A 27,837-nucleotide genomic window follows, 5' to 3' on the forward strand; every position below is an offset into this window, starting at 1 on the left:
ATCAAAGCCTGATTAGAGTGTGGCACCAGGTGTCTTCAATATTGAACCTTATCACAATATTCTAATTTTCTGAGATACTGATTTTGGGGTTTTCATTAGTTGCCAGTTATAATCATCAAAATTAAAAGGAATGAACACTTGAAATATATCAGTCTGTGTGTAATGAATGAATATAATATCCAAATTTCACTTTTTGAATGGATTACTGAAATAAATCAACTTTTTGATGATATTCTAATTATACGACCAGCACCTGTGTACATAAACAAGATGTTTATTTGATATTTAACTGGCCAAACTGGCTTTTGGCTGTTAAAAAATAATAACTAACCATCTGAAATTAACGGCAACAACTGCACAGTTCACTAAACAATCAAAACACGTTCAACAATCCAAAAAAAGATGTTTGGCTATTTATTTACTTTTTGTTTTTAAATTCGGTGTAAAGAAAGAAGGTATTTACCAGAGAAACTAAACAAAACCAAAACCAATTAATTATTCTAAAATGTTAAATCAAATAATCTTTAGTGCAACGAGTAAAACAAAGATGCTACAGCAGGTCTTTTTAAAATCAAATCAATGTACTTTTAAGGTAACACAAAAATGATCATCCTATACAGAACTTACATTTACCTCTAGCTTTTCAAAAGTGCATGCAAGTTCTTCTTTACAAAAAAAAGCATTTCAGCTTAGTCACGTTGTAACGTTTTCCCACACTTGTTATATGCTAGGGTCTCAGACAGGATTTCTGTCATTAATTTAAGTTTCAGTTAAAGAAAACGTACAAAGATTGTGTGTGGTCTGATTTCTCTTTCACAAAACCCGTCACTTAATGAGATAAGGATAAACACCAGTAATCAATACATAATATATGTAATAATAATACCCATATAATCACTATTAAATAGAACACAAACCATTCAATACGACAGGACACTTATAATTGCATTCAAATATGTATAATCACAAGATGCACAATTTCAAGTATTTCAAAATTGCTTTTTTTTTGGTTAGAGAGAAGAAAAAAAAATTCTGTTCAATAATTGTCCTGCCACAAAACAGACAACAAAAAAGAAATAAAATTAGTCCAGTTCAAAAGACAATCAGTAATCCACAGCTAAAATAGTTCAAACAGTCAGTAAGATGAAAAGATGTAATAAGAAAAATTTCCCTATCGAAAACAGTCAACAGTCAAGTCACGTCAAACAGTCATCCAGTGCAGGCTAATTCGCAAGGCCATCTTTTTGTGAGCAGCACATCATCCAGATAAAGGTTGCTAACCCTTAACCCTAACTAGGGGCTGGACTAAAGACGTCGCCATCTTGATTCGGGCACTTATCTTATGATGACTGTAGATTCATTTAATATAGATATTTTTTGATATTTGTGGATAATGATCTCAGAGTTATTTTACAGATGAATGATGACTGATTAATGTAGGACAAATAAACTTTTCATTGCAATTTATTTATTTATTTCATGATGACATCGTCACAAGATGTTAGTCTGTTACGTTTCTCATCAACACGTGAGAAGCTGAGCTGAACATACAAACGTTCACTGTCTACGCTAGTGCAGGAAAGCGGCCGCTACACTAACGGCTGCTCGTTATCTGTGCCTCAGACAGGTAACGTTACCTCTGCGTTTCCAGTACAATGCTTACAAACAAATTACATTTTCGTGAATGATTGTAGTCTGTATCAGATTGTGAATGTTATGTAGTCTGTGCACGCAGGCGACTTCCGAAAAAATAGCCAAAAAACAAAAAACAAAAACAAAAAAAAACCAGTTCCAAATGAATGTCCGGTCAATTGGTGCATCCCTAGTTGCAACATCCCATAATGTACCTCAAACTGAGTAGTGTATCACTGAGAAACGTCCCGCTCGAGTCGTCCTTGCAATTGAGGTTCGGGTTTGAATAACTAGTTCTTCCAGTGTTTCATCATCGCACTCGCGTCAGATTGATATGGTAAAATCGTCGTCATTGTTCGTTACTGTGTTTAGTTTGCAGTGTAGGAAGCCTCAGGACACGCAGAGCTGATGTTGCTATGGCAATGGGCGGTTTTGTTTTAGACACGCGCTGCACGCGGTAGACCAATCACAACAGACCGAGCTGTCTGGCCAATCAGAGCAGAGTAGACCAATCACAACAGACCGAGCTGTCTGGCCAATCAGAGCAGAGTAGACCAATCACAACAGACCGAGCTGTCTGGCCAAACACAACTGTCTGGCCAACTGTCTGGCCAATCAGAGCAGAGTTGACCAAACACAACAGACTGAGCTGTCTGGCCAGTCAGAGCAGAATAGACCAATCACAACAGACTGAGCTGTCTGGGCAAACACAACAGACCGAGCTGTCTGGCCAATCAGAGAAGAGTAGACCAATCACAACAGACTGAGCTGTCTGGCCAGTCAGAGCAGAATAGACCAATAACAACAGAGTGAGCTGTCTGGCCAAACACAACAGACCGAGCTGTCTGGCCAATCAGAGCAGAGTAGACCAATCACAACAGACTGAGCTGTCTGGCCAGTCAGAGCAGAATAGACCAATAACAACAGAGTGAGCTGTCTGACCAATCAGAGCAGAATAGACCAATCACAACAGACTGAGCTGTCTGGCCAGTCAGAGCAGAGTAGACCAATCACAACAACAGACCGAGCTGTCTGGCCAGTCAGAGCAGAATAGACCAATCACAACAGACTGAGCTGTCTGACCAATCAGAGCAGAATAGACCAATCACAACAGACTGAGCTGTCTGGCCAATCAGAGCAGAGTAGACCAATCACAACAGACTGAGCTGTCTGGCCAGTCAGAGCAGAATAGACCAATAACAACAGAGTGAGCTGTCTGGCCAAACACAACAGACCGAGCTGTCTGGCCAATCAGAGCAGAGTGGACCAATCACAACAAACCGAACTGTCTGGCCAGTCAGAGCAGAATAGACCAATCACAACAAACCGAGCTGTCTGGCCAGTCAGAGCAGAGTAGCTCGTGGAAAGGAGGGATTTAGAGAGATTGATTAATCTGAGTCGTTTGAGAATCATTGAAAATGTGGAGATGTGCAAATGTATATTATGAGGAAATTAAACAGTTTTTTGACCTGTAATGCATGTAAACCTGTTGCAGGAGACTCCAAAACAACATTAGGAAACTTTATAATAGCATAGTGGGGCACTTTAAGAAAAAGACTACACCGCACTGATCGAGACAGGAGTATCTCTGTGCATTTCAGAATGAAGGCAAAAAGCTTCTCTAAATTGCTGCGACATTATTAGGACCTTCTTCCTCAAGCAGAAGCTGACGACCTGCAGGCGTAACCCATGGCTCTTACAAAATGCAGTCTCAATGTATACTGTACATGTTTATATTAGATATTTTCAAGAATGTTGTTGCTGCTTTTTCACGTAATTAATAATTCTTATTTTTTTCTCCATCTTCTCTTCTATGATGATGAGGGCGGGGCTTTAACCTGTCACTCACATGAGATCAGCCAATAGCAAACCACAACTAGCCAATCAATTCCCCACAGATACAATCAAGCCCCGCCCACATTTGTTCTTGTTCCAGAAGCGTTTCACTCGATATACGACACAATACAGGAGAGAAGAGACAAGCTCATCTTTCCTTTCATGACGACTTTAACATTGCTAACAGTGCTAAGCTGATAAAATTTTGCAATCAACCATCCTTGTGCAGTAAGCCTGAGGAAGGGCTAAGCTAATAATATTTTGATACGATATAAGTGTGTGAGATTAATAAATGTTTCGAGTTCATATTGGACTTTTATCCGACGCATCTTTGAATGATTCTGGTGTGCGAGGCATCATATTTTCTATAAGGTAATTATTTTGACAGCACAGTGTACACGGGAATTATTACAGTATATCCAACGCATTCTCATCCTTTGGCGTCATATGTGACGCCATATGACAAAACGGCGAAATACTACGCACATGGCACCCTTTATCGTCAATATAACATGCACTGTGATGGGTAGGTTTAGGTGTGGGGTAGGGTCTGCGTCTCATATTCACGCTAAAGGATGCCAGTCAACTTTATGACGCCTTGGGTTCGCGTGTTATATTCACGCTAAAGGGTGCCATGTGCGTAGTATTTCGCCGTTTTGTCATAAGGCGTCACATATGCCGCCAAAGGATGAGAACGGGCTCGTATATCTGATGTTCATCAATAGTAACGAGGAACAATAAAATGTAATATTAAAATGCTCTTAAAATAAGAATAATTAACAATAAATCATCTTCTGCTTGAATATATAAGCAGTGTTTCTTTGAATTATTTTGTTTCTGTTCCTTGAAATAACGAAACATGTCCATTGGGTCAAACTTTATTTTAAAAAAGTGTTTTCAAGAATCTGTATGACTTTAACACAATTAAAGAAAATTAACACAATTATCACAGAAAAAAACATTTAGCTTCAAACCAGACATTCAATAAAGCCTATGTAACACTTCATCATTGCTTAACCCTATGTGACCCATTCTTCATTTAGTTCATTATACGATAAATTCAAATGCACTAATTTAAACTGCAGTGAGAAAATCCACGTATTTGTGTCTTAATACAATTCAATTTCACGTAATATTGACCGTTAACACATCACACAAGAAAAAATGACATGGTACTTGTATATGTGCGTGAAACTATATATGTATATGATAACTGGAAATCTTACTGATGGAAAGAGAAACACTGATGAGCTCTACATGTACATTAGTACAGCTATGCCTTGCAATAATCTTTTAGAAAGTTTCGAAAGATTATTTTGTTGTTGCCTGGATCTTTACCAGTAAAGCTGCATCTAATTCATCATTACACTGAATAAGCTCTCAGAAGAAATATATATATATATATATATATATATATATATATATATATATATATATATATATTTAAATAAAGGGAAAAAAGATTCCTAAATCCTGTTCTGAATAATTTAATAGAGCACTATTCTGCTGTTTCCATTAGTGTTTAGTGTGTAGTGTTCATCTGTGTTTAGTGTGTAGTGTTCATCTGTGTTTATGTGTAATGTTGTGTTTGATCATGAGAAAGCTCCAGTTCTTCTCTATATCAGTGTCAGTGTTTCTGAGCTCCTGAAACGCCTCCATTGTATCTTGAGTTTCTTCCGGGAACGAACACGTCACAATATTCCTCATTATAATAATTAATATGCAGAATAAAGGGGCGGGGCCTGGTTGAGTTAGTTAGTAGTGTGTTAAACTGGCGGTTATGGTAAGGGGCGGGACATTTCCCAAACACTCGAAGCGCTCGACCAATCACAACACACTGATCCAGCCGACCAATCAGAGCACAGTGTGCTTTTCAGAAGGAGGGGCTTCATAGAGACAGGAAGTAAACAGGAGTGTGTTTCCCGAAAGCATCGTTAGCCAACTATATTCGCAAGTTCTGTCGTTATCAGCAGTTCAACGAGTTGGTGTTTTCCGAAACCATCGTTCCAACCAACATTCGCAAACAGCATCGCAGAGTTGTGTGTTTGAGCGACAGATCTCGACCTGTGGTTAGAAGAAGAGTTTCTTAATGACATGTGGACTCAATAAATCCTGATCTTGAGCAACAGAAGCAAGCTGACATTCAGTACAATCTGTGTCTTTTATTTAGAATTCGTACTAATGTAATTTACGTCTTTTAGTTTTTCAAGAGATTTAAAGTGTAGTTTCTGAAGACTGCGCATGTGTGAACATGCTCTAGTGCGTAAGAACGAGTCTATGAGTGAATCTGGAAATAAAGCAAAATAACTGAGAAAAATGAGAAATAGTCCTCAGATTTCATGTTAGTAATTTATAGCAAAACATCTAGCGTTAATTTGATCTCAAACGGTTTCATTAAAAGTAGTTATTACTCCACACGTGTGTGACATCATTAACCAAAGTGGTTGAACGACCTGTTTGCGACAATATGGTTTCGGGAAACAGTCGTGACTAGCTAGTTGATTTCTTCACCGATGCATCGCACTATAGTAGTGAAGCAGTGAGTTAAGTCACTGTACGGGAAACACAGTCCTGAGCGTTACTGACAGACTGGGAAGAGAGGAGCCGCAACAATGGGAAAATAATCAACATTCAAGCAGGAAAACCTGTTCTAGGAGACTTCGTAAAGGAGCAAAATAGGTCTGCTTTAAAAATTGTAAAGATATTTCTGTTCTCTAAAATGTTGAATAAGCAGTTTCATTTACAATGCTCAGGACTATATTATATTAAATGTGTTAGTATCCAATGTTAAGTCTGTAATACTAGACCAACTCTCATTTGATCAGGAATTCTCCATCCAGAAGAGTGTGATCTGAGCGTGAGCCTGAATTATTTTCCTTTTCAATGCATTTTCCATTCATTTCTCTAGAACGTACAGTGAAGCGCTAAAGTCTGCTAGCGTGAGGTGATGAAACGCTTTACACGTCTTCTCTCGGGCGAGTGTTGTGGGATTCAGACTCGAAAACATCATCTTCCAATCCTTCTTCTATTGGCTTCATAGTCGTGGAGGCTTTTGGCAGAGGATTTTTCTCTGGAGAGAGAGAAACAGAGAAACACAACGCTAGTTGTCAATGTTCAAAGTTATTTCATGATAACAGTATCTGGTTACATATTAAGATTCAAGTGTAATGTTTCATAAAGTCATATGGAGGCAAAACGTTGTATCATTCTCTTAAGAAGGTATTAACTGTTTCCACAGCTCAACAATATCATCACAGTATTGTGAATAAAATCACTCAAACAATAGAATTACCACTCTGTTAAATACACTCTGTGCATGTTATATATCACACTACACTTTTTGTTCTGTTGACTTGTTCCATTCATACGAATGTGAACACGGGAGATCGGAGAATGCGGATTCCTAGCATTGCATTGCAGGCAAGTGGAGAAGATAGTATTTTTATTGAAGTTATTATCTTTTATATGCTGAATGTATGGTTCACTGGACCGTTGGAGTGTCTGAAGTAATTCTGCATGCCCCTAGTGTGACCGTGGCAGTATTTTTATAGTGACATTGATTAATAGTGTCTGAAACACATGCTTTTAGAGTGCATTAGTTTACATACCCCTGTCATAATCTATAACTTTGCTTGCGCTCGAGAGCTGTCGCTCCAGCCACGCAAGTGTGCGATGCTTTGTGCAAATGTTTGTTGGAACTGTGGTTTCAGGAGACATTAAACTACAGTATGTTTGTAACAAATTCAAGCACCTTGTACAAATCCTGCCAAAAGTATCGTTAGCCAACTATGGTTGCAAGTTCTGTTTACTTTTGGCAATTGAAATTGAAGTCTTGGAAAACCCTTAAAACAGCACTTATGAAGAAGTACTTGAAAAGTGCTTGAATTATTGAAAGACAATATATGGGAAATGTATTTAAAATTTTATTGATAAAACAATCTTTTCACACAAAATGAACGCTGGAGCCCGTCTGATATAGATATAGAGCCATAGAATTTGATTTTACAGTGTCAGTACGAACCCTGGTTTGGGAAACACTCCTGATTAAATCACACAAGTTCAGAAAACAAGGCGTTTTTATGTCATATATTCAAGAAATTGGTTGGATTGTTTGTCACTAGCCAATGCTGAACTGGAGAAACCATGAACCCAGTGTCTTATGTAACAAGAGCCTGTACACAATGCTCAGTGCAGTTTTATATTCATGGCCTCTGAATAAATTTTTTTCCTGATAGTAGGTCGTATTCTGCCATCTATCAGCTCAACATCATATGCCATCATGCCACACATATCAGCTCGGGCACACATAAGGCATCTTTACATGCTCTAATTTTCGTCAATTGGAATGAATCCAATCTGATGAATCCTAAATATTGCGATCTAATTCATGCATTTGTTTACAATTAGTAGATTTGAGCATTTATATGTTTTTGTCCTAGTGTGTATCTCATAGTTGTATAGGGTCCGCTTATTCGCATGCTCTTCACCACTTGGCTCGATCAGGGCATCATCAGCCTGGCCCGCTTCTTTAGCCGGCCGCGCAGCCGTCGTCCAGGTGGTGATAGATGATTAGCCATTTTACCACTGTCTCATCGCCACTTCTGATGACGTGGCCATACCAGCGGAGTTGGGCTTCACGCATCTTATCAACTATTGGCGCCACGCGCCTTCGGACATCTTTGTTCATGACGCGGGACTAGTGGAGCATCTTCATCAGCTTGGAAGATGTCATCGGGAATAGAAGTGACCAGGGCTGAGACGCCGCTAATCCGCGCTGGATGACGCTGGAGGTGTTGGTGAAGAGGAACTGGATCTTCGGGGCACCGGACGACGCTGGAGGTGTTGGTGTAGAGGAACTGGATCTTCGGTGCGCCGGAGGACGCTGGACGTGTTGGTGTAGAGGAGCTGGATCTTCAGGGCGCCGGACTACGCTGAAGGTGTTGGTGTAGAGGAGCTGGATCTTCAGGGCGCCGGACGACACTGGAGGTGTTGGTGTAGAGGAGCTGGATCTTCAGGGCGCCGGACGACACTGGAGGTGTTGGTGTAGAGGAGCTGGATCTTCAGGGCGCCGGACGACACTGGAGGTGTTGGTGTAGAGGAGCTGGATCTTCGGGGCGCCGGACGATGCTGGAGGTTTTGGTGTAGAGGAGCTGGATCTTCGGGTGCCGGACGACGCTGGAGGTGTTTGTGTAGAGAAGCTGGACTTTCGGGGCACCGGACGACGCTGGAGGTGTTGGTGTAGAGGAGCCGGACCTTCGGGGCACCATGGGAGCGGAGGGTATGCCAGATCCCGGGGCACACGGTCAAATGCCTTCTCGAGGTCGAGGCCATGTGTACTTGCTGGCTCTTCTCTAGCAGTATAGCGGTGTGGATCGCATCAGTAGAGCCGCTTCCTCTAACAAATCCACTCTGATTGGGACTGTGGGAGACGATCTTCCGGAGACATGTCAGAGAAGGCCTTTGCCTTCACGTTGAGGGAGTGGTGCCCTCGTCAATGATCTTATTAAACAGTCGGGCAAGGACAGTCACAGCTTCCACGCCTCAGCTGGAATGTTGTCGGGTCCCGGCCCTTTCCTTTCTTTATCTTTTTGACCGCAAGCTCAACCTTGGCAGAACTGATCTGTGGTACCGGCCCAGGGATGAGGCGGCGCTTGTGATCAGTAGATGCGGGAACTCCTTGTTGCACATCGAGTCACAGTACTCTTTCCAGTGTTGCAGAATGATGGTGGGATCACGGAGGACTTGCTGGTCTTTGATATTCATATATTCATCGTGGATTTTGTAGATCCGGTTGGCTCCTTCAGGCGTGTCGAGCTGGACATAAAGATCGGCCCTTCTTCGCTATCCACTTCTGTCGTCTGCACTCATGCCAGTCATTGGCCACCCGTGAGACACGCCACAACTTGAACGCGGCCTTCTTCGCTTTGTAGCTTCTTGTAGCTCGTCGGTCCACCACCAGTCCTCCCTGTCTACGAATCATCGCCCTGGCTTGGTCGCAATCGAGGCACTCACGGATCGTCTGATGTCGCGTTCTGTAGTGTTACAAATTTATTAAAATATTTAATTTAAGGTTCCAATACAATTGTATTTTAACTGAGAAAGTTCTGCACACTGTTTTCCATTTCAAGGCATAGATGAGATTCAAAGAAGATTAAGTCAAGCAATTCAGGTATCTGACATTAGCTTTTGTCTGTATGCACTTCCTGGCCATTAAGCTCAAGATACAGCGGTGTCTTTGTCTCTATGATAATGTGAAGGAATGGGTGATACAATCAGGCTGATTGGATTATGATTGGTAACACTCTCAGTATAGGGCAGGTTCCTAAACCTGTATACTTCATTTACATGCTTTGTTCAGATTGTCTCCATCTATATGTAAATCCCTCCCCCTTGAAAAGATATAAACACTGTGTTTTAGCTATTGATTTCAGACTTGGATGATGACTACAGCATTGCAACAGCAAAGTCCTCAATAAAGAGTAACTTCTGCTTTGAAAGATATCCCAACGTCTCCTGCTCTTTCGTTCTAAGTCTTCTACACTTAAGAAGAAAAAGGTTTACAACAGTTCACACCAAACGCGAATAGAGCATCAAATTCACGTCTATCGCGTCTAGTTGGACGCTTGAACATTTTGAATCTATTCGCGCGTCCAAAGCGAAATTGACGTGCGTAAAAAGCAAAAAATTGATGTGCGTCTGATGTGAAATCCGCTTCTTGTGGGAGGGGCGAGTGCTATGCGGTTGTCTGTTTGCAAGATGGCTGATGTTGATCGAGCATTCATCGAGAGTCACCGCTCTGTATTTGCTCTGGAGAGCAGAACAGCGGTGTAGGGGTCATCGTCGCCGTACTGGGGTCCACCAGACCCTCCGGAGGCATTCCCATGTGTGACGAGTTTCACCAGTTGCTCCAGGAGCTGCGCCTGGATAACGGCGTACTCCCGCCTGTCCCGCGGCCAGTTTGATGACCTGTTGTCCCGCATCAGAGCGAGGATCACCCTCGCCCTCACACACTTAATCTGCCATTTATTTTTGTTTTGATGATAAATGCAGCCAGTTTCCAAAAGTGATTAACCTGTCCGGTGATTTTTTTTTCTCACACAACACTGTCCAGACACAAACTATGTTCTTGCACTAAAGTATGTTGGTTGTCTTTACATTAGAATAATAATGTTTCATATAATCTAGATTAGATATAGAATAAATAGCATTCAATACAAAATTAATATGTCTCATATATTGAAGTTTTTATGTGATCAAATATTTACTTCACCACGTGACCGCAGCAAGCAGGCTCCTGATTGGTTAATGCAGTGGGAACAGACGCCAAAGTTCAGATTTTTCAACTTGGGCGTCAGAAGCGAATTCACGTCAAACGTGAATGCACCAAAAAAAATCATTTGCGCGTAATGAGTGAATTTGCGTCTACCGCGCTAAAGGCCTCATTCATGCCACAGGACCTCTAGACACACGTGAACTCGTCTTTACATTGAAATCACTCGCGCCAGAAGCTCTATTCGCGTTTGGTGTGAATGCACCATTAGTCATGTTTGAGTGTTTCAACAGGCTGGTGTGTGTTGAGCGTGGGGGACAGTTGTATTGTCGTCTCGGGCGGGCGCCACCACTCGATCTCAGGACCGGTAAGTCGAGCGCGGGGTCGGAGGTCAAGGTTCAGCCGGAGGTCGAGGGCTAGTCGCCGGTGTTGTCTCAGATGGAATCACCTTGGCATCCGTGACCAGCTTGAAGTCGCGCTGTCGTATAAGCCAGTGGTTCTCAAACCTGTCCTAGGGACCCCTCACCACTGCACATTTTGTATGTCTCCCTCATCAGACACACCTAATTCACTGTACTAATGAGCTGATAAGTTGAATCAGGTGTGTTAGGTGAGGGAGACATGCAAAATGTGCAGTGGCGAGGGGTCCCTGGGACAGGTTTGAAAACCACTGGTACAAGCCAATCTGGGTCGATCGCCCACCGCTTGTTCATTTATATGTATTCCCAACAAAACCAGTAGCAGCCAGTCACTGCTTTCAGTGGATCAGTGTGTGATCTGCATGTTCTGTGTTGTGTTCATGCTTGTTTGTCCTCTGCTTTGTTGGTGGATAATTTGTATATCTAGTCTGCCATGACAAAATATATTACGATTGTCATATCTATTAAATACCTATTGCAATGTATCAAACCGTAATGGCACATGGTGTTGGGAAAAATATATTGTATTATTTTTCAAAGCTTTCATGTTCACCAGGAAACTGTCTTTGCATGCAAAAGCTTGGTGTAAATCTAAATTAAAGTAAAGTTAAATTAAATCTGCAAGGGCTTTATAAACTTAGGGGTATGCAAACCTCAACTCTATATATGTTGAAGAACATGTACAGTACATTAACAGCAGAAGCTGACTGTACATTATCCCTCATCATACTCATTAATAAAGATATGAAGAAGTGATGTGAATTGAAAAAAGAGTGATAGAAAAGACGTGAAACTATCTATGTACATGTAACACACTCACTGGCCACTGTTGAAGTGAGTGTACAGTGTAGTGCTCATATCATGACCAGGTGAATTCAGGTGAAAATTATGGCATGATGTTATTGGAAAAATCAAATGCAGTTTGTCGTGTGTTAAAGGTTAACTTCATAACAGGTCTGGTTATCAGAAGTAACGTGTTCTGAGCACTGGAAGAGAGTTAATCTACTTTCTGGTTATGTTCAAAATGACAATTGGGTCATCTTTTGTTGGGGTTGAGGAAGAGAAAGACAGTGAGATAAAAAAGAAAGCATCTTACAGCCCGTCAGGCCCGATCTGAGGTCACAGCTAGAGGAGGAACAGGAGGAGAAACATCAGCACAGATTAACACACTGACAGTGGACTACTTGCACAACTACCTCTGCATTATATTTATTACATCTCGAGAGTTTCCGGTAACAGCGTTCAGCGCACATACATACATGAGAATGCAGATTATTACTATGTATACTGTAATATCTGAATCAACATGCACCAATACTACATTTATGTCATAATCATTTGTTAACAAACAAGTATTCATTACTTCAATGAGCTCATTGTTTCTGCATTATATTATTACATTTACGGATATATGTACGTTTCTGAAATACATAACTTTACAGATCACTCTAAATTGTAATGTGGACTCATGCATTTTCTGTAAAGCTGCTTTTAAATTATGTGTATTGTGAAAAGCGCGATACAAATAAATGTATTTATTTTAATTAAACAATTAAAACCATGTTCCGTTGAGTTTGGAAAATTATGTACACAGTAATCATCAGAATATGTCTGAAATCTGAAAATGTCAACAACAAAAAAAACTTCTTGCAGACCCTCTTAGACACTTTTAGTTTGATTGGACTCGATGACTACAAGTACATTGAAAATATACATAACCGGACATAATTGAGATGTATTATGTATAAACGGAAGTGTGTCAGTGCAAGTAGTCCGTTCCACAAGTTTAGTATCTATGAGCTCACGCTGGAACAGATGCAGTTCAGGTGGAGATGAAGAGTGAACGTTAGGGAAGTTTATGACAGACGTGTGTTGTGGTTTATTTAAGCATTTGTGGGCATGAAGGCTCTAATGTCAGGGTGTACAGAGGTTAGTAGGGTTGGGTATCGTTTGAATTTTAACGATTCCGATTCCAATAAGGTAAAATCATTCACATTTAGTCTTATTGCAAAATATTTAATTGTATCTGAATATCATGAACAAAAATCATCAGGCTAAAGAACACTTACACAAGGAACGTTTGCCTGAGGTTTAAAAACAGCATAAAAAACAACTAGCCTAACTAATATACATTTCAAGCATTATTAAAGAAAAGTAAAAACTCAGTAATTAAAGAAAAAATTAGCCAACGCAAAAAAGGATACAACTGAACAAAGATACGATTGAAATTAACAGTGTTTTAAGATTTTCAGGTATTCAGGTACAGAAACTGTAATCAAATGTAAAATAACACTGCAGTTTATAAATAAAATAAATATAGTTAAAAAAGTTATTCAGTCAAGAATGAGTGAATTTTCTGTCTTTTGTTGTTTGATTAGTGTTATTATAGAGACAGCAGGAATATTAGTGCTGTCACTTTAAGAGCTGCACAGATCCAGTACACTGATACACATGAAAACTGAAAACAGAGTCTCTCATGCTTGAATGGTTTAAAGTCATATTGAAATGCTCACAAAGGAATCGAAATTGTAATTTTATTACAAGTATCCGATTCCTGACCTCAAGTATTCGATTCCAGAATCGTTCGCAAAGACCCGCCCCCTTTGATCTTAGGCTGATCGCCTTTAGTTACTGTTGCTATGTCTGACAAGCCACGCCTCTCTCACACCACACATCATGTTCTCACACAGTGAGAAATACATTGCGGAGCAAAGAGACACGACTGAAAAGCTTACTTTTGATATGAAATAAAGTCTCAACTTTCAAATATGGTCATTTTTATAAAGAAATTTAAACAATCAATACCGTTTTGGGCTCTTTAATGTGTCTGACAGATCGCTCAGTTAAAGCTGCTCGTGAACCGATCATCTCTTCCTTTTAGTTAATTTATAGCATCAAATAAACATGAATGAACATCAGAAGGAATGTTGTTTTAACCGCGGAAAGACGTCAGTACACTCCTGACTCTCCTGACTGCTTTGGCGGACAAAAATGGTGGATTCGGTGGATGGCGGATTACGATTGGTCAGTTCGTCTGTCAATCAAACTCCCTGCGAAGGGTCAATTGGAATCGATTATCGATTCCCAACCCTAGTGGTTAGTGCTTGAAATACAGCGGTTAGTGGTGATACTGCAGCGCGAGAGACTTACGCAGCGAGGATCCGGTGGACCCGCCTCTCAGGATCTGGTTGAGCACGTCGTCGGTGTCGCTGGTGCTCGCCATACTGTTCCTCATCTGCATCATGGAGAGCTGAGAGCACAGGCTCGGCTGCCGGTCCATCTTCTTCACAGCCTACGGTACAATCAACATCACTTCAGTTAGTGCCAGCTGACACAGAGATGAACACAGACAGCAACATGAGCCGCTTTACACCGCAGGAACTTTGGGCTGGTTCTCGTGTGTTTACACTGAAGTTTCGGGGGAATATTTCCCCCTCCCAGAATGTTTGAAGAACGATGAAATGGGACGTTTCCTTAATGTTCACATAACCAAGAAAAAAACAGAGATGCACGATATATCAGTATTGGCCGATATATGATAATTTTTAATTTTATCGTTATCAGCCTGATAAGAAAATTTGTCCGATGATTATTTCCTTCTGCTGAGACTCTTCAGATGCGCTCTGTTCAACATGATGATTTTGAATTGCTTGAAAAATGAATGGAATCCCTTCAAAAAAGGAAAATACAGTTCAGTGCAACATGTGCAGCACAAGTCTGTCATATCGGCTACATAAAATTACAATAAGAACATTATATATAGTGTTTGGGTCATGGCTTTTAATGGTGAGACTTTTGTTTTTGTAATCAGGCGCTCAAAAATGACATAAAAATCTGGATTTAGATTTATTGGCCATCTGAAGAGTCTCAGCCGATGGAAATAATCATCGGACAAATTTTCTTATCAGGCTGATAACGATAAAATTAAAAAGGATCATATATCAGCCAATACTACGGACACCCCCTAGTCCCACTTTGTCAAAAAAATTAATTATAACTATCTCGTGGCCTCAAGATAGTAACTCGTGGCCTCAAGATAGTATCTCGTGGCCTCAAGATAGTATTTCGTGGCCTCAAGATAGTAACTCGTGGCCTCAAGATAGTATCTCGTGGCCTCAAGATAGTAACTCGTGGCTTCAAGATAGTAACTCGTGTCCTCAAGATAGTAACTCGTGGCCTCAAGATAGTATCTCGTGTCCTCAAGATAGTATCTCGTGGCCTCAAGATAGTAACTCGTGGCCTCAAGATAGTATCTCGTGGCCTCAAGATGGTAACTCGTGGCTTCAAGATAGTATCTTGTGTCCTCAAGATAGTAACTCGTGGCCTCAAGATAGTATCTCGTGGCCTCAAGATGGTAACTCATGGCTTCAAGATAGTAACTCGTGGCTTCAAGATAGTAACTCGTGGCCTCAAGATAGTATCTCGTGGCCTCAAGATAGTATCTCGTGGCCTCAAGATAGTAACTCGTGGCCTCAAGATAGTAACTCGTGGCCTCAAGATAGTAACTCGTGGCCTCAAGATAGTATCTCGTGGCCTCAAGATAGTAACTTGTGGCTTCAAGATAGTAACTCGTGGCCTCAAGATAGTAACTCGTGTCCTCAAGATAGTAACTCGTGGCCTCAAGATAGTATCTCGTGGCCTCAAGATGGTAACTCATGGCTTCAAGATAGTAACTCGTGGCTTCAAGATAGTAACTCGTGGCCTCAAGATAGTATCTCGTGGCCTCAAGATAGTATCTCGTGGCCTCAAGATAGTAACTCGTGGCCTCAAGATAGTAACTCGTGGCCTCAAGATAGTAACTCGTGGCCTCAAGATAGTATCTCGTGGCCTCAAGATAGTAACTTGTGGCTTCAAGATAGTAACTCGTGTCCTCAAGATAGTAACTCGTGGCCTCAAGATAGTATCTCGTGGCCTCAAGATGGTAACTCATGGCTTCAAGATAGTAACTCGTGGCCTCAAGATAGTAACTCGTGGCCTCAAGATAGTATCTCGTGGCCTCAAGATGGTAACTCATGGCTTCAAGATAAGTAGCCTATATATAAAAGGAGAATGCACAATCGAGCAGCTTTTCTCCCCAAAGCAGAAAGTGCACGAAAAAGCTGCCACCCGCTTAAGGCACTTCTTAGTAGGCTAATAGCTAAGGATAGAGAGCATTTGATAAGGTTGTATTTTAATTTAGGGATGCGTTACCAGGATATACTGAACACACTTGCTTTGCAAGGGATTATTGTCAGTTTTAGGCAGTTAAAGGAACACTCCACCGTTTTTTGAAATTGGGGTTATTCAATGTCTCCCCAACATTTAGATAGGTGGGCAAATGCATTTTTGTCTCAGTGCATGTACTGTCTTAGTCTGGCAGCGCTGCCGAAGTAGCAGGCGAAGCACTGATACTTGGACGCAGATATATCACGCAACACCTGAAATAAAGCTTGCCACAAAGAACCGGCAAAAGTAATGATTATGCATGAAACATTTTAATTGTTTATTAGTAGACTAGTGTTTTCTATGTCAGTGGCTGCAAAGATAATGTTGACGATGCAGACTCGCCATCTTCGCAGTATTAACACGCCTATAGAGAAAAATGCACACTTCATATGAATTAGCCTACATAGGCAAAGAGTAGCCAATTTCTTTTAGTTTTTAATTGTTTTGTTTAAAAGTAGACATTTCAAGCTTTCTATAGATATATTTCTCAGGTCTGTGAGGCAAGTATCTTATACGCTGAGTTTTGGTTAATTTATGAAACGCGCTCCAGTTCACGCGCCGACGCCTCCGTGTCCTGATTATATGGTCTACTATACACTCAAGAATTATTAGGAACACCATACTAATACTGTGTTTGAACCCCTTTCGCTTTCAGAACTGCCTTAATTCTACGTGGCATTGATTCAACAAGGTGCTGAAAGCATTCTTTAGAAATGTTGGCCCATATTGATAGGATAGCATCTTGCAGCTGATGGAGATTTGTGGGATGCACATCCAGGGCACGTAGCTCCCGTTCCACCACATCCCAAAGATGCTCTATTGAGTTGAGATGTGGTGACTGTGGGGGCCATTTTAGTGAACTTTGTCATGTTCAAGAAATGTTCAAGAAACCAATTTGAAATGATTCGAGCTTTGTGACATGGTGCATTATCCTGCTCCATCAGAGGATGGGTACATGGTGGCCATAACGGGATGGACATGGTCAGAAACAATGCTCAGGTAGGCCGTGGAATTTAAACGATGCCCAATTGGCACTAAGGGACCTAAAGTGTGCCAAGAAAACATCCCCCACACCATTACACCACCACCACCAGCCTGCACAGTGGTAACAAGGCATGATGGATCCATGTTCTCATTCTGTTTAACCCAAATTCTGACTCTACCATCTGAATGTCTCAACAGAAATCGAGACTCATCAGACCAGGCAACATTTTTCCAGTCTTCAACTGTCCAATTTTGATGAGCTCTTGCAAATTGTAGCCTCTTTTTCCTATTTGTAGTGGAGATGAGTGGTACGCGGTGGGGTCTTCTTCTGTTGTAGCCCATCCGTCTCAAGGTTGTGCGTGTTGTGGCTTCACAAATGCTTTGCTGCATACCTCGGTTGTAACGAGTGGTTATTTCAGTCAAAGTTGCTCTTCTATCAGCTTGAATCAGTCGGCCCATTCTCCTCTGACCTCTAGCATCAACAAGGCATTTTCGCCCACAGGACTGCCGCATTCTGGATGTTTTCCCTTTTCACACCATTCTTAGTAAACCCTAGAAATGGTTGTGCGTGAAAATCCCAGTAACTGAGCAGATTGTGAAATACTCAGACCGGCACGTCTGGCACCAACAACCATGCCACGCTCAAAATTGCTTAAATCACCTTTCTTTCCCATTCTGACATTCAGTTTGGAGTTCAGGAGATTGTCTTGACCAGGACCACACCCCTAAATGCATTGAAGCAACTGCCATGTGATTGGTTGATTAGATAATTGCATTAATGAGAAATTGAATAGGTGCTCCTAATAATTAATAATAATATTATTTGATTATTATTTGAAAATCGCACCCCTCCACCACATGCACGCACACATGCATGTATAGGCTACACACCAGAGCATGTGAGCAAAGCGGAGCGGTGTGACGCTTAGTTATAAGTTCAAAAACTTAAGCATGCTTAAGTTTTTTACATAGTTTCATATTTATGTTTAAATAATATAATGTTGTTTTTTAATTTCATGTATGTTGATTATATGAAAAGGGAACCGAATGAGATGAATAAGATAGGATCATAAGATGACCAATATATCGGAAAACATTTGGAATGGGTCAGACATGATTTGGACCACTTATTAAGTTTTGTTTTGTAGAAAGCCTTTCTTTAAAGTGAATTTCGTTTTGTATAAATTGTATTTTCCTTTTAATCAATGTTTCATCAACAAATTTGCCTGGATTAATAAATAAGAAGCAAATATAGTAGACAATATAATCAGGACATGGAGGCACTGGCGCGCAGGGCTGGACTGGCCATCGGGCATACCGGACATTTGCCCGGTGGGCCGACGTGCTTTTTGGGCCGATACAGATCATTCTTTAAAAGAAATATAAAAACAATTTACTCATAATACTCATAATACTTTTACATTGGCGGCCCATTCGTTTAGTTTTGCTTAATTGCCGGCGCTGAAATCTTTGTGCCGGTGTAATGCATTGGACAAAAAAAGTCAGCGTAAGTTTTTTTTTTTTCTACAGACCGGCCCATGAAACAAGTAGATCAGCGGCCCATTGGTTATTTTCTTGATTGGCACTGGGCTGGTCCAATCACATCTTTAAACTCCTCCCCCTTTGGGCTCTGAGCGAGCATGCAGTGTCAGTGTGTATCTGTCCAAATAGTCAGAGATGGAGAAGAAACGCAGAGGAATGTGCAGAGAAATAGCGTGAAAAAAGAAACGGGCCCTTCAAGTGTCTGATGAGGATATTGAGGAGGATCAGGAGAGAATGAGTGAGTGTAGAGAACTGTGGAAAGCAGAACTAGATAACTTTCAGAACACTGAGGCGATGAGTGTAGGAACCCATTACCCAGTTACGCATTATTTACACATCTGCATAGTTTATGATTACGCATTTTACTAGAATTGTAATGAGACGTGTTTGTAAACCATGTTTTACGCCAAAATAAAAGATCATGTGTTTATCTCTTTCAAGTATAGAAATTAGTACAAAACTTTTATTTTTCAATGCTTTTGTTTTACAATATATGGCTATTACTGTCATGGAATTAACATAACATAACTCAGTAATTTTCATGGTGATATTTAAAGGTTAAAAGGTTAAAATTTGTACCCTATTCACGTGAGAAAAAAATGAATAGGCGAATGAATAGACTATATTTGGGTCTTTTTCTAAACTTTCCCCAAATGGGATTCTTCAGGGCTTTTTTTCCCTTACTCAGTATATATTGAGGATTCAAAATCAGTTGAGTTTGCTTCAGTTGCAATTTGTTCAACCTTTTTTCATAAAATGACTGGACTATTGGGTGATTCCGGGGAGCAGAATTTGAGGTAGCATTGTTTTGCCCCTAATTACAAGTTTCCAGCAGCTTGTTGACCGGGTTGTCCATCCTGGTTGTGATCCTCAGACATCATAGATTTCATTTATATATGACAACCTTTTACAGCAGCTCATGTCTGCTAAACCCCCTTTGCCCCCTGGGTATACTGAATAAAACTGTTTTCAACACTGATAATAATGAGAAATGTTTCTTGAGCATCAAATCATCATATTATACTGATTTCTGAAGCCTTGTTTTGCCACGCAGACATTTCCAAGCATTCCTGAGCGTTTCCAAGTATCTGATTTCCCTGGCTCCCTGATCTTTGCCTGTTCCCTGGACTCTGTGTACTAACGTTTGCTGCCTGCCTCGACCTCTGCCTGTTAAACGACTACGAGTTCAGGATTGTCCCTTTAATTCATTGTCTGCCTGAGATTTATGTCTGCTCATTTCTGTCTTCTTGTGTGTTTAAATAAAGTGCTGCAAATGGATCTGAACGCCTCTGACTCCACGTTACAATGTGACACTGAAGACTGGAGTAATGATGCTGAAAATTCAGCTTTGATCACAGGAATAAATTACACTTTACTATATATTCACACAGAAAACAGCTTTTAATATTTAAACATTTTTACTGTATTTTTTTATCAGATAAATCAGAATAACAGACCTCTTTAATAAAAACATTTAAAAAAATGTATGATTCCAGTAAGTGAATCTGCCCTGACCTTGTCGCTCAGGGTTGGGTCATTGAGCGAGTAGAGCTTGTTGGTGATGTCTTTGCCGATGAGGTAGCGTAAGACCTCGTTCAGAAACGACTCGGACTCCAGGAAGTACGTCAGGCGCTCCCTCGACCAGCACAGGAGCTTGCAGTTTTCCTCCGCGCTGATCGTCACCTGGACAGTCACGTGACAGATCATTATAATGAGTGTGTATTACAGGGTCCTGGACAGTCACATGACAGATCATTGTAATGAGTGTGTATTACAGGGTGCGTACAGTGCTTGAATTTGACTTTTTGAAACTGAAGTCTTGGAAAACCCTTGAAAACAACTATATTTATAAAAAAGTTACTTGAAAAGTGCTTGAATTATTGAAAGAAAATATATGTGAAATTAGAGTTTAATTTTATCGATAAAACAATCTTTTCATGCAAAATGAACGCTGGAGCCCGTCTGATACAGATATAGAGTCATTTCACATGGCTATGAGTGTGATATTGCTCATAAATATCCAAGTATATGATACAGCTTTCAGTCTTCAGGTCAATCATATATTCATGAGAAAAAAAATCAGTTTGAATAAGAAAGCGATATATTTGTCATGCTGCACTTTATTTGTACCATTTTGTTTTTATTAGTTTATTTTCATTTATCCATTTACTTTTTTAGAATTTGAAAGATAATAAAGATTGTTTAATAAGTGAAATCTCTGATTGTAGTCCTGCAAAAAACAAAAGAGTAGTGCTTGAACAGTCTTGAAAGTCCTGCAATTTTAATTTACAGAATCTGTACGAACCAGGATCTGTTATTTGTTTCCTCTTCCTCAAAATTACCAGAAATGTTAGGAATGTAAAACCATCACATATGTATATGTGTGTATATATATATATATATATATATATATATATATATAGTGCCGGCCCAAATGCGGATTCCACGCATACCGGATCTGGGCCGACACTATGTTGCTGTCTGGGTTCTTATGTTATGCAATATGATACATACAGTTAAACCAAATTTATTCAGACATCACAGTTTATTCGCTATAGTTTAGAAAATGGTAATAAAATATGACAAGAACTCAGAGTTATTAAATCATCCTTCTGTTAGACTGTCTCACACATGAATTATGTTGAATATACACAATTAGACAATTAGATAATGCCACAATTAGATAATGCCAGTTTAGCTCAACCAGTTACCAAGCAATGCTTCATGTTGTTCAGTCTGTGGTGTAAAAAGGTGCATTAGTTATTAAAGTAAAAACACTTCAGCAAAACATGATCAGTTCAAAGTGTCTGAATCATTTTTGGTCCCAACTTTTTATAAATTTTACTGGTAGTCACTGTATGAAGAATTTTTGTGTATAATATGTCACAGTTTACTTTATTTTGCTCTTCTCACTTACATAAATGAACTACTCGGTTACTCACATAACCTCAGTTCCCTGAGTTAGGGAACGAGTATTGCGTAGCTATACGCAGTGGGGAAACTCCTTTTCCTCGATTTACTGAAGCCTTTATGTAAAGCGCATTTGCAGCTGCACAGCTAGATGGCGCGGGCGCCTCTGACGTGCGACCAATGAGATCACCCTGCGTCATACACGTCAGAGCCCTCCGAGGGGGCGTGACCTCAGTCTATAATAGTCCCCGAATTCGCCATTATAGCAGGTTTAACGACTGAAGCGACAACTTGCCATGTTACTATAGTGCGGCTGGCTACGCAATACTCGTTCCCTAACTCAGGGAACTGAGGTTACGTGAATAACCGAGTAGTTCCCTTTCGAACGGTCACTTCGTATTGCGTAGCTATACGCAGTGGGGACGCCATGCAAAACGCCGCACTGAGTAACTGGCTGCAACTGCAACTCAGGACCCCTGAGCATACAGAACAAGCCATAACTGCATAATTATGTATAAATAGACCAGATACCATCAGGTCTAAAATATTACATGGGTTTATATATGAACTATAACCGGCCAAAGCTGATCTATATATGTATGGAATATAACCTGCAAAAGCGGGTTTTATATATCTCATATAACCAGCCAAAAGCGGGTTTTCTATATATGTGAATTTAACCGGCAACAGCGGGTTTATGCATGAATACAACCGGCCAGCAGCGGGTTTAATATATATATATATGTGAATGTGATTGTGCACAGTAATACATGACAGGACCGGCCACCGACGGGTCTTAATCATACCGAAAACACCTTCGCCTGCAGGGAAGGCACTTCCACATTATAGAAATTCATAAATGTTGACGGCGAGGACCAGCCGGCCGCCTCACAAATATCACTAATGGGAATGCCAGATGACCAAGCCCATGACGAGGCCATACCTCTGGTCGAATGGGCCTTGATGCCGATAGGGCAAACTTGACCCGCTGCGGTATAAGCCATAGAATAGCATCCACTATCCATCTAGACAGTCTTTGCTTAGTGACTGGATCCCCCTTGGATCTACCACCAAAGCAGACAAAAAGCTGTTCTGATTGTCTAAAGGACGCAGAACGCTCCAGATAGATTCTCAGCGCTCTGACAGGGCAGAGAAGATTAACCTCTCCATCCTCTGCAGAAGGAGGGAGGGCTGATAATGTCACCACCTTTGCTCTGAACAATGTTGAGAGCACTTTAGGAACGTAACCATGTCTGGGCTTGAGGATGACTCTGGAGTCATCTGGACCCAACTCCAAACATGCAAGGCTCACAGAGAGCGCCTGCAGATCTCCCGCTCGCTTGATAGATGCCAACGCCATAAGGAGAGCGGTCTTCAGCGAGAGGGTTTTTAGATCAATCGATTGGAGCGGTTCAAAAGGCGGACCTTTCAGAGCCCTCGGGACCATGGAGAGGTCCCAAGACGGCACAGACGGAGGTCTGGAGGGGTTCATTCTCCTAGCACCTTTAAGGAATCTCACGACCAGGTCGTTTTTTCCCAGTGACTGGCCAGCCGTCAGAACATGATGTGCTGCTATGGCTGCCACATACACTTTGAGCGTGGACGGGGAGCAACCCGCGTCCAGCAGCTCCTGTAAGAATGAGAGAACCACAGATATCTCACATGACTCTGGGTCAGCCTGATTTTTCGAACACCAGCTGGAAAAACCTGACCATTTCAAAGCATAAAGGCGCCGAGTCGACTGGGCCCTGGCTTCAGATATAGTGCTTAAGACCTTCTCAGGAAGGTCCTTGGGTACCCGTTGAGGGGCCAAACATGGAGGGCCCATAAATCGGGTCTCGGATGCCATAATGTCCTGTTCGCCTGTGTGAGGAGGTCTTTCCTCAGTGGGACAGGCCATGGGATTGTGTCCGATAACTGAACCAGTTCCGGGAACCACGGTCTGGTTTTCCAGAGAGGGGCCACCAGAAGGACTGGGCACCCACTCTCTCTGACCCGTTTGATGACTTTTGGAATCATCGAGACGGGGGCGAAAGGCATAAAGGAGACGGTTGGGCCAGACATGGGCCAGCGCGTCCCTGTCCTTCGAGAAGAACAATTTGCAGTGGGTGTTGATTCTCGAGGCAAACAGGTCGACTTCGGTATTAGGGCTGCACGGTATATTAACATTATTGAAATATCGCAAATTGACAGCAGTGAGTGATTTTATCTCTGTCTCGTTGTTTAAGAAGGATTATTAGACTGCTGTCACTTTAAGAGCCGCACGGATCCAATATACTGATACTAGGGTTGCCAACTGTCCCGTATTAGCCGGGACGTCCCGCATATTGGGCCTAATTTATTTGTCCCGTTTATTGAGTGCTACGCTGATCTAACCACTGACTGATACAACAGCAACACGACACAAGAGAATGATCACGACACCGGTCATCATCCAATCACAGCGCTCCCTCACGCGCAGCAGACCATACGCATAACAAACTCTACATTGAGAATTAATTATTCTTTTGGGACAAATCATTGTGAATCTTCTGCTGTCTGGCCGCTCCCGGCTCGATCCGGACTCGCGCTACTGGCAAATCCCTTTCACTGCACGGGTTTTGATTTCGGCAAATCAGTTTTAACGAATCTGATTGGCTGTCTAAATCATTTTTTATTGTTTTGTCATCCTAACAACAAAAAAAATAATCAAGAACGTCAAATATTGATATATTAACAATTTCTATATTCTTGTCCCTCTAGTGGTCGTGTTGTAAACTTTAAATACAACCTTTTTACATTTTTTATTTATTATTAAGCACTTTCAATGCAACTCAAGGTTGACACAAATTGACACAGATACTTTAAACGTGGTAGAGAAGCATTTTATTCCAAAGACTAGGACCAACGACAGCGAAGGCTCGTTCTAGCGATCGAAAGCACACCAGGATTACAGGATCTCAAGGACCTGTTTGGTTTATGGATGGAAATTGCATCTGAAAGATAAGACAGTGATTTATTATGTAGAGATTTAAAAACATAACCTTATTCTCGTGTGTCGTCTGTCAGCGCTCTCTTGGATGATTGATTATGATTCCACTTTTCTAACTGTAGTTAGTGTGTAATGTTGCCGTTTGAGCATAAACAACATCTGCAAAGTTACGACTCTCAAAGCAAAGGGAGATATTTTCTTTTAGTTTTACAGAAATCGCCTTTTAAGGACTACAACAAACGGCTGGTAGAACTACACGAGCTTCCTCACGGTTTAGTGACATCACAAACCCTAACATTTACATAGGCCCCGCCCCCGGGAACATGCAGTCCATGTTGAGGAGAGGAAGAGTTGTTGTAGATGAGCACATTTGTGAGTTCAAGCTCAAGCTGTCGCATCCGTCTTTTCACATGCAATAGAAAGTCACTCTGTGTGCATCTTACAACAGTTCCCACACGAGCAATTTTATAGATTATCATGACAGAATATGCTAATCACAGACTTGAAGATAGTTATCTCCACATCAGATAAATAAATTCATCAACTAACCCTTCAGAAACGTCCTGTTGCTTCTACGTGTTGTCACTTCTTGAGTCTCTCCATCTTTGTCATAAAAATAGCGACTCGAGTCCAAGTGACCAAGTCATAAGGGCCCATCTCTGCATTGCACTAATATTCCACATTTTTTGTATTTACACTGATTCCTCTCAAATGTCTTTTGGTGCAATAAACAATCCTCAGTTTGTCTTCCTTTTCCTTGCAGACCATTCTAGAAAGTTTATTTTAAAATAATAACACTTTAAAATAAAATCTTTTAAATGTATTTTGAAATCTAATAAAAATGTAATTACTACAGTTACACTCTGTCTGCTTGAATGCATTTGTAATGTTTCTATGTGTGTAGATGTAAATAAGAACTGTATTTATACTATATAACTGTAATTATAACTGTGATGCAACAACGTTGCTATTAAATGTGATATATAAATAAATAAAAGTTGAAGTTAAGTTCAAATTCCATTGGTGGCTTGATTGTGTAAACAACTTATTTACAAAAAAAATTATGGTTTTAAAGAATTTTTTGGTCAATTTAGTCCGCTTTTTCATTAAACCAGAAAGAAATTTTAAGAAGGATAATGGAACGTCTCCATGCTACACTAATAATAGTAGTAAGGCTTTCCTCTGTGTACACGTATCCTTGCAAGTACAATTTTGCCTGTATTATTGGTGTCCCCTTCAAAAATTGCTCTTGAGAATTGTTATGTTTATTGTCCCCCCAACATTTTGATGAAATTTTCGCCCCTGTATAGGAGTTAATTGTGGCAGAAACGGTATAATCAGACCTGGGTACTTGTGAGAAACTCTTATTTTTTGACTTGTTTTAATCTAAAAAAATCTCATAGTAACACAATTTCTTAATTTGTCGATAACTTTGATATGAAATATAAGGCTCAGCCACATCAATTGAGAAAAAAACCCCTCATATTTGGTGTTTAAAAAATGTAGAAAAATGTGGTGGAAAAATTGTGACCTAATTCGGATAAAATGGAATAAAAATAAATAGCAATATAAACAATATACTGTAAATGTACATCCTGAGCCTAAAATGGACGCGAGAAATTTAAAAGTCGCTCTTCAATAAAAAAACCCGCAGCGACTGTGACGTCACACTGGAGAACACGTCACGGGCGCGCTCTAACGGTCACTTAGTTCAGTGAGAATCACCTGAGCAGAATCTCTTCTTCTGAAAGCCGGCAAACACACCGAAAGTTTGACAGCGATATAGTATATCTACACACGAACAAACTTACTGAAAGTCTGACAGCTATTTAGTATATTTACACTCGCTCAAACACACGGAGAGTTTGTCAGCGGTGTAGTTTGTTCTCGCGCTTCTCCTGCGATGGAGTCTGTGGCGATCAGAACCAGCAGTCCAGATTCAGCAGATGTTGAGCTGATGTCCAGTGACTCTGAACACACAGATGTTGTGCTGATATCCAGTGACTCTGGAAGGAACACCACCGACCCAACATCAGCTTCTTCCGAACAAGAGGAGAACAGCCCGACCGGTAAGAGACTCAAACTAACGGTCAAATCAGAAAGGAAAACTGTTTGCCGTAACGTTACTAACTAACTTAACCGTGTACGTTAACTAACTTAACGGTTGTAACTTAACAAGAATTAATAATGAGTGAAAATGTAACTTTTTTCATTTATGGATTTAATGTAGAACAAACCAATCAGAAAAAAATTGCAAAACTGCGGCTTGTTCGTTTTCTTTGCTGCTAACTCAGTTCTGTGATTGTTAGTATTTTCTGTAGTGGCCAAAACTGATGTCCAGAGGGGTTATTTCCTCAACATATGAGGAAAATGTTTTTTTAAAATAAGCGACAAAATCCAAAAACTAAATTTGGCTTAACGTTAGGTTATTTGGTAAAAAAAGAAACAAAACAAAAACTGGCAAACTACAGCTACATGTTTTATTTTACAATGCAAAAAAATTAAATGCACAGAAAAACAACAAAGCTGACAGGAAAAGCAAACATTGACTACAACATAATCAGTTATTAATATTTGGTTGGTTCTCTTGGTTTTGCATGTGTTTTTAATTTCTTTAAATGACAGCCTGGACAGAAATGATGTCACAAAATTTATCATGTTTTATTGCATTATTATCACAAATTAAACAATCGACTCCAAGCTTAACTATGCAATATGACTACAACATCTTTAACACATTTATAATCATATTTAAATGAAGGGTGCAGATGTCAGATTTCCTGGGCCGGACATCACTTGTGGCCACTATTGTATAGCTGTAATTGTAATTGTAAGGGAGAAATGAAAAACAAAGCATGTGTGTGTGTGTGTGTGTGTGTGTGTGTGTGTGTGTGTGTGTGTGTGTAATCGGACGCTGGGATGATTGGGATGAACATCTTTAACTGTTTTCATCCCATGTTCTTCTTTCTTCATGATGTCAAGTCTCAGTATTTACGGTTTCTTGTGTGAATGTTTTTACCTTTCTTTAGAAAAGCCAAAGAAAAGGAAGAAGAAGAAAGGCATCTGTG

At 40.5% G+C, this 27,837-nt stretch overlaps 2 protein-coding genes across 2 annotated transcripts in view; one reads left to right on the forward strand and one right to left on the reverse strand.

Annotated features, from left to right (window-relative positions):
* LOC143705368 (NACHT, LRR and PYD domains-containing protein 12-like) overlaps window positions 1-27,837 on the forward strand; it is a 189,901-nt gene that overhangs the window by 23,132 nt on the left and 138,932 nt on the right. The gene's annotated exons all lie outside the window — the stretch shown is intronic.
* LOC143705240 (popeye domain-containing protein 1-like) lies at window positions 4,994-20,595 on the reverse strand. The gene is made up of 3 exons (XM_077197475.1): window positions 20,404-20,595; window positions 14,308-14,449; window positions 4,994-6,538 (listed from the first exon to the last, which is right to left on the reverse strand). The coding sequence occupies exons 1-3, from the start codon at window positions 20,593-20,595 to the stop codon at window positions 6,426-6,428; spliced, it is 447 nt and encodes a 148-aa protein (XP_077053590.1). The 3' UTR covers window positions 4,994-6,425.

Source organism: Siphateles boraxobius, unplaced genomic scaffold, assembly GCF_051911475.1.
Source record: "Siphateles boraxobius isolate OS27281-9 unplaced genomic scaffold, OSU_SipBor_1 110, whole genome shotgun sequence".
Lineage (NCBI taxonomy): Eukaryota > Metazoa > Chordata > Actinopteri > Cypriniformes > Leuciscidae > Siphateles > Siphateles boraxobius.

Excerpts from the sequence above, each read along its gene's own strand:
- LOC143705240 (XM_077197475.1), bottom strand. The coding sequence starts at position 20,595 with ATGATCTGTCACGTGACTGTCCAGGTGACGATCAGCGCGGAGGAAAAC. Across the intron at positions 14,450-20,403 it reads ACCCAACCCTGAGCGACAAG|GCTGTGAAGAAGATGGACCG; the intron begins GTCAGGGCAGAT and ends ATTGTACCGTAG. Across the intron at positions 6,539-14,307 it reads GTCCACCGGATCCTCGCTGC|AGAAAAATCCTCTGCCAAAA; the intron begins GTAAGTCTCTCG and ends CTCTCTCTCCAG.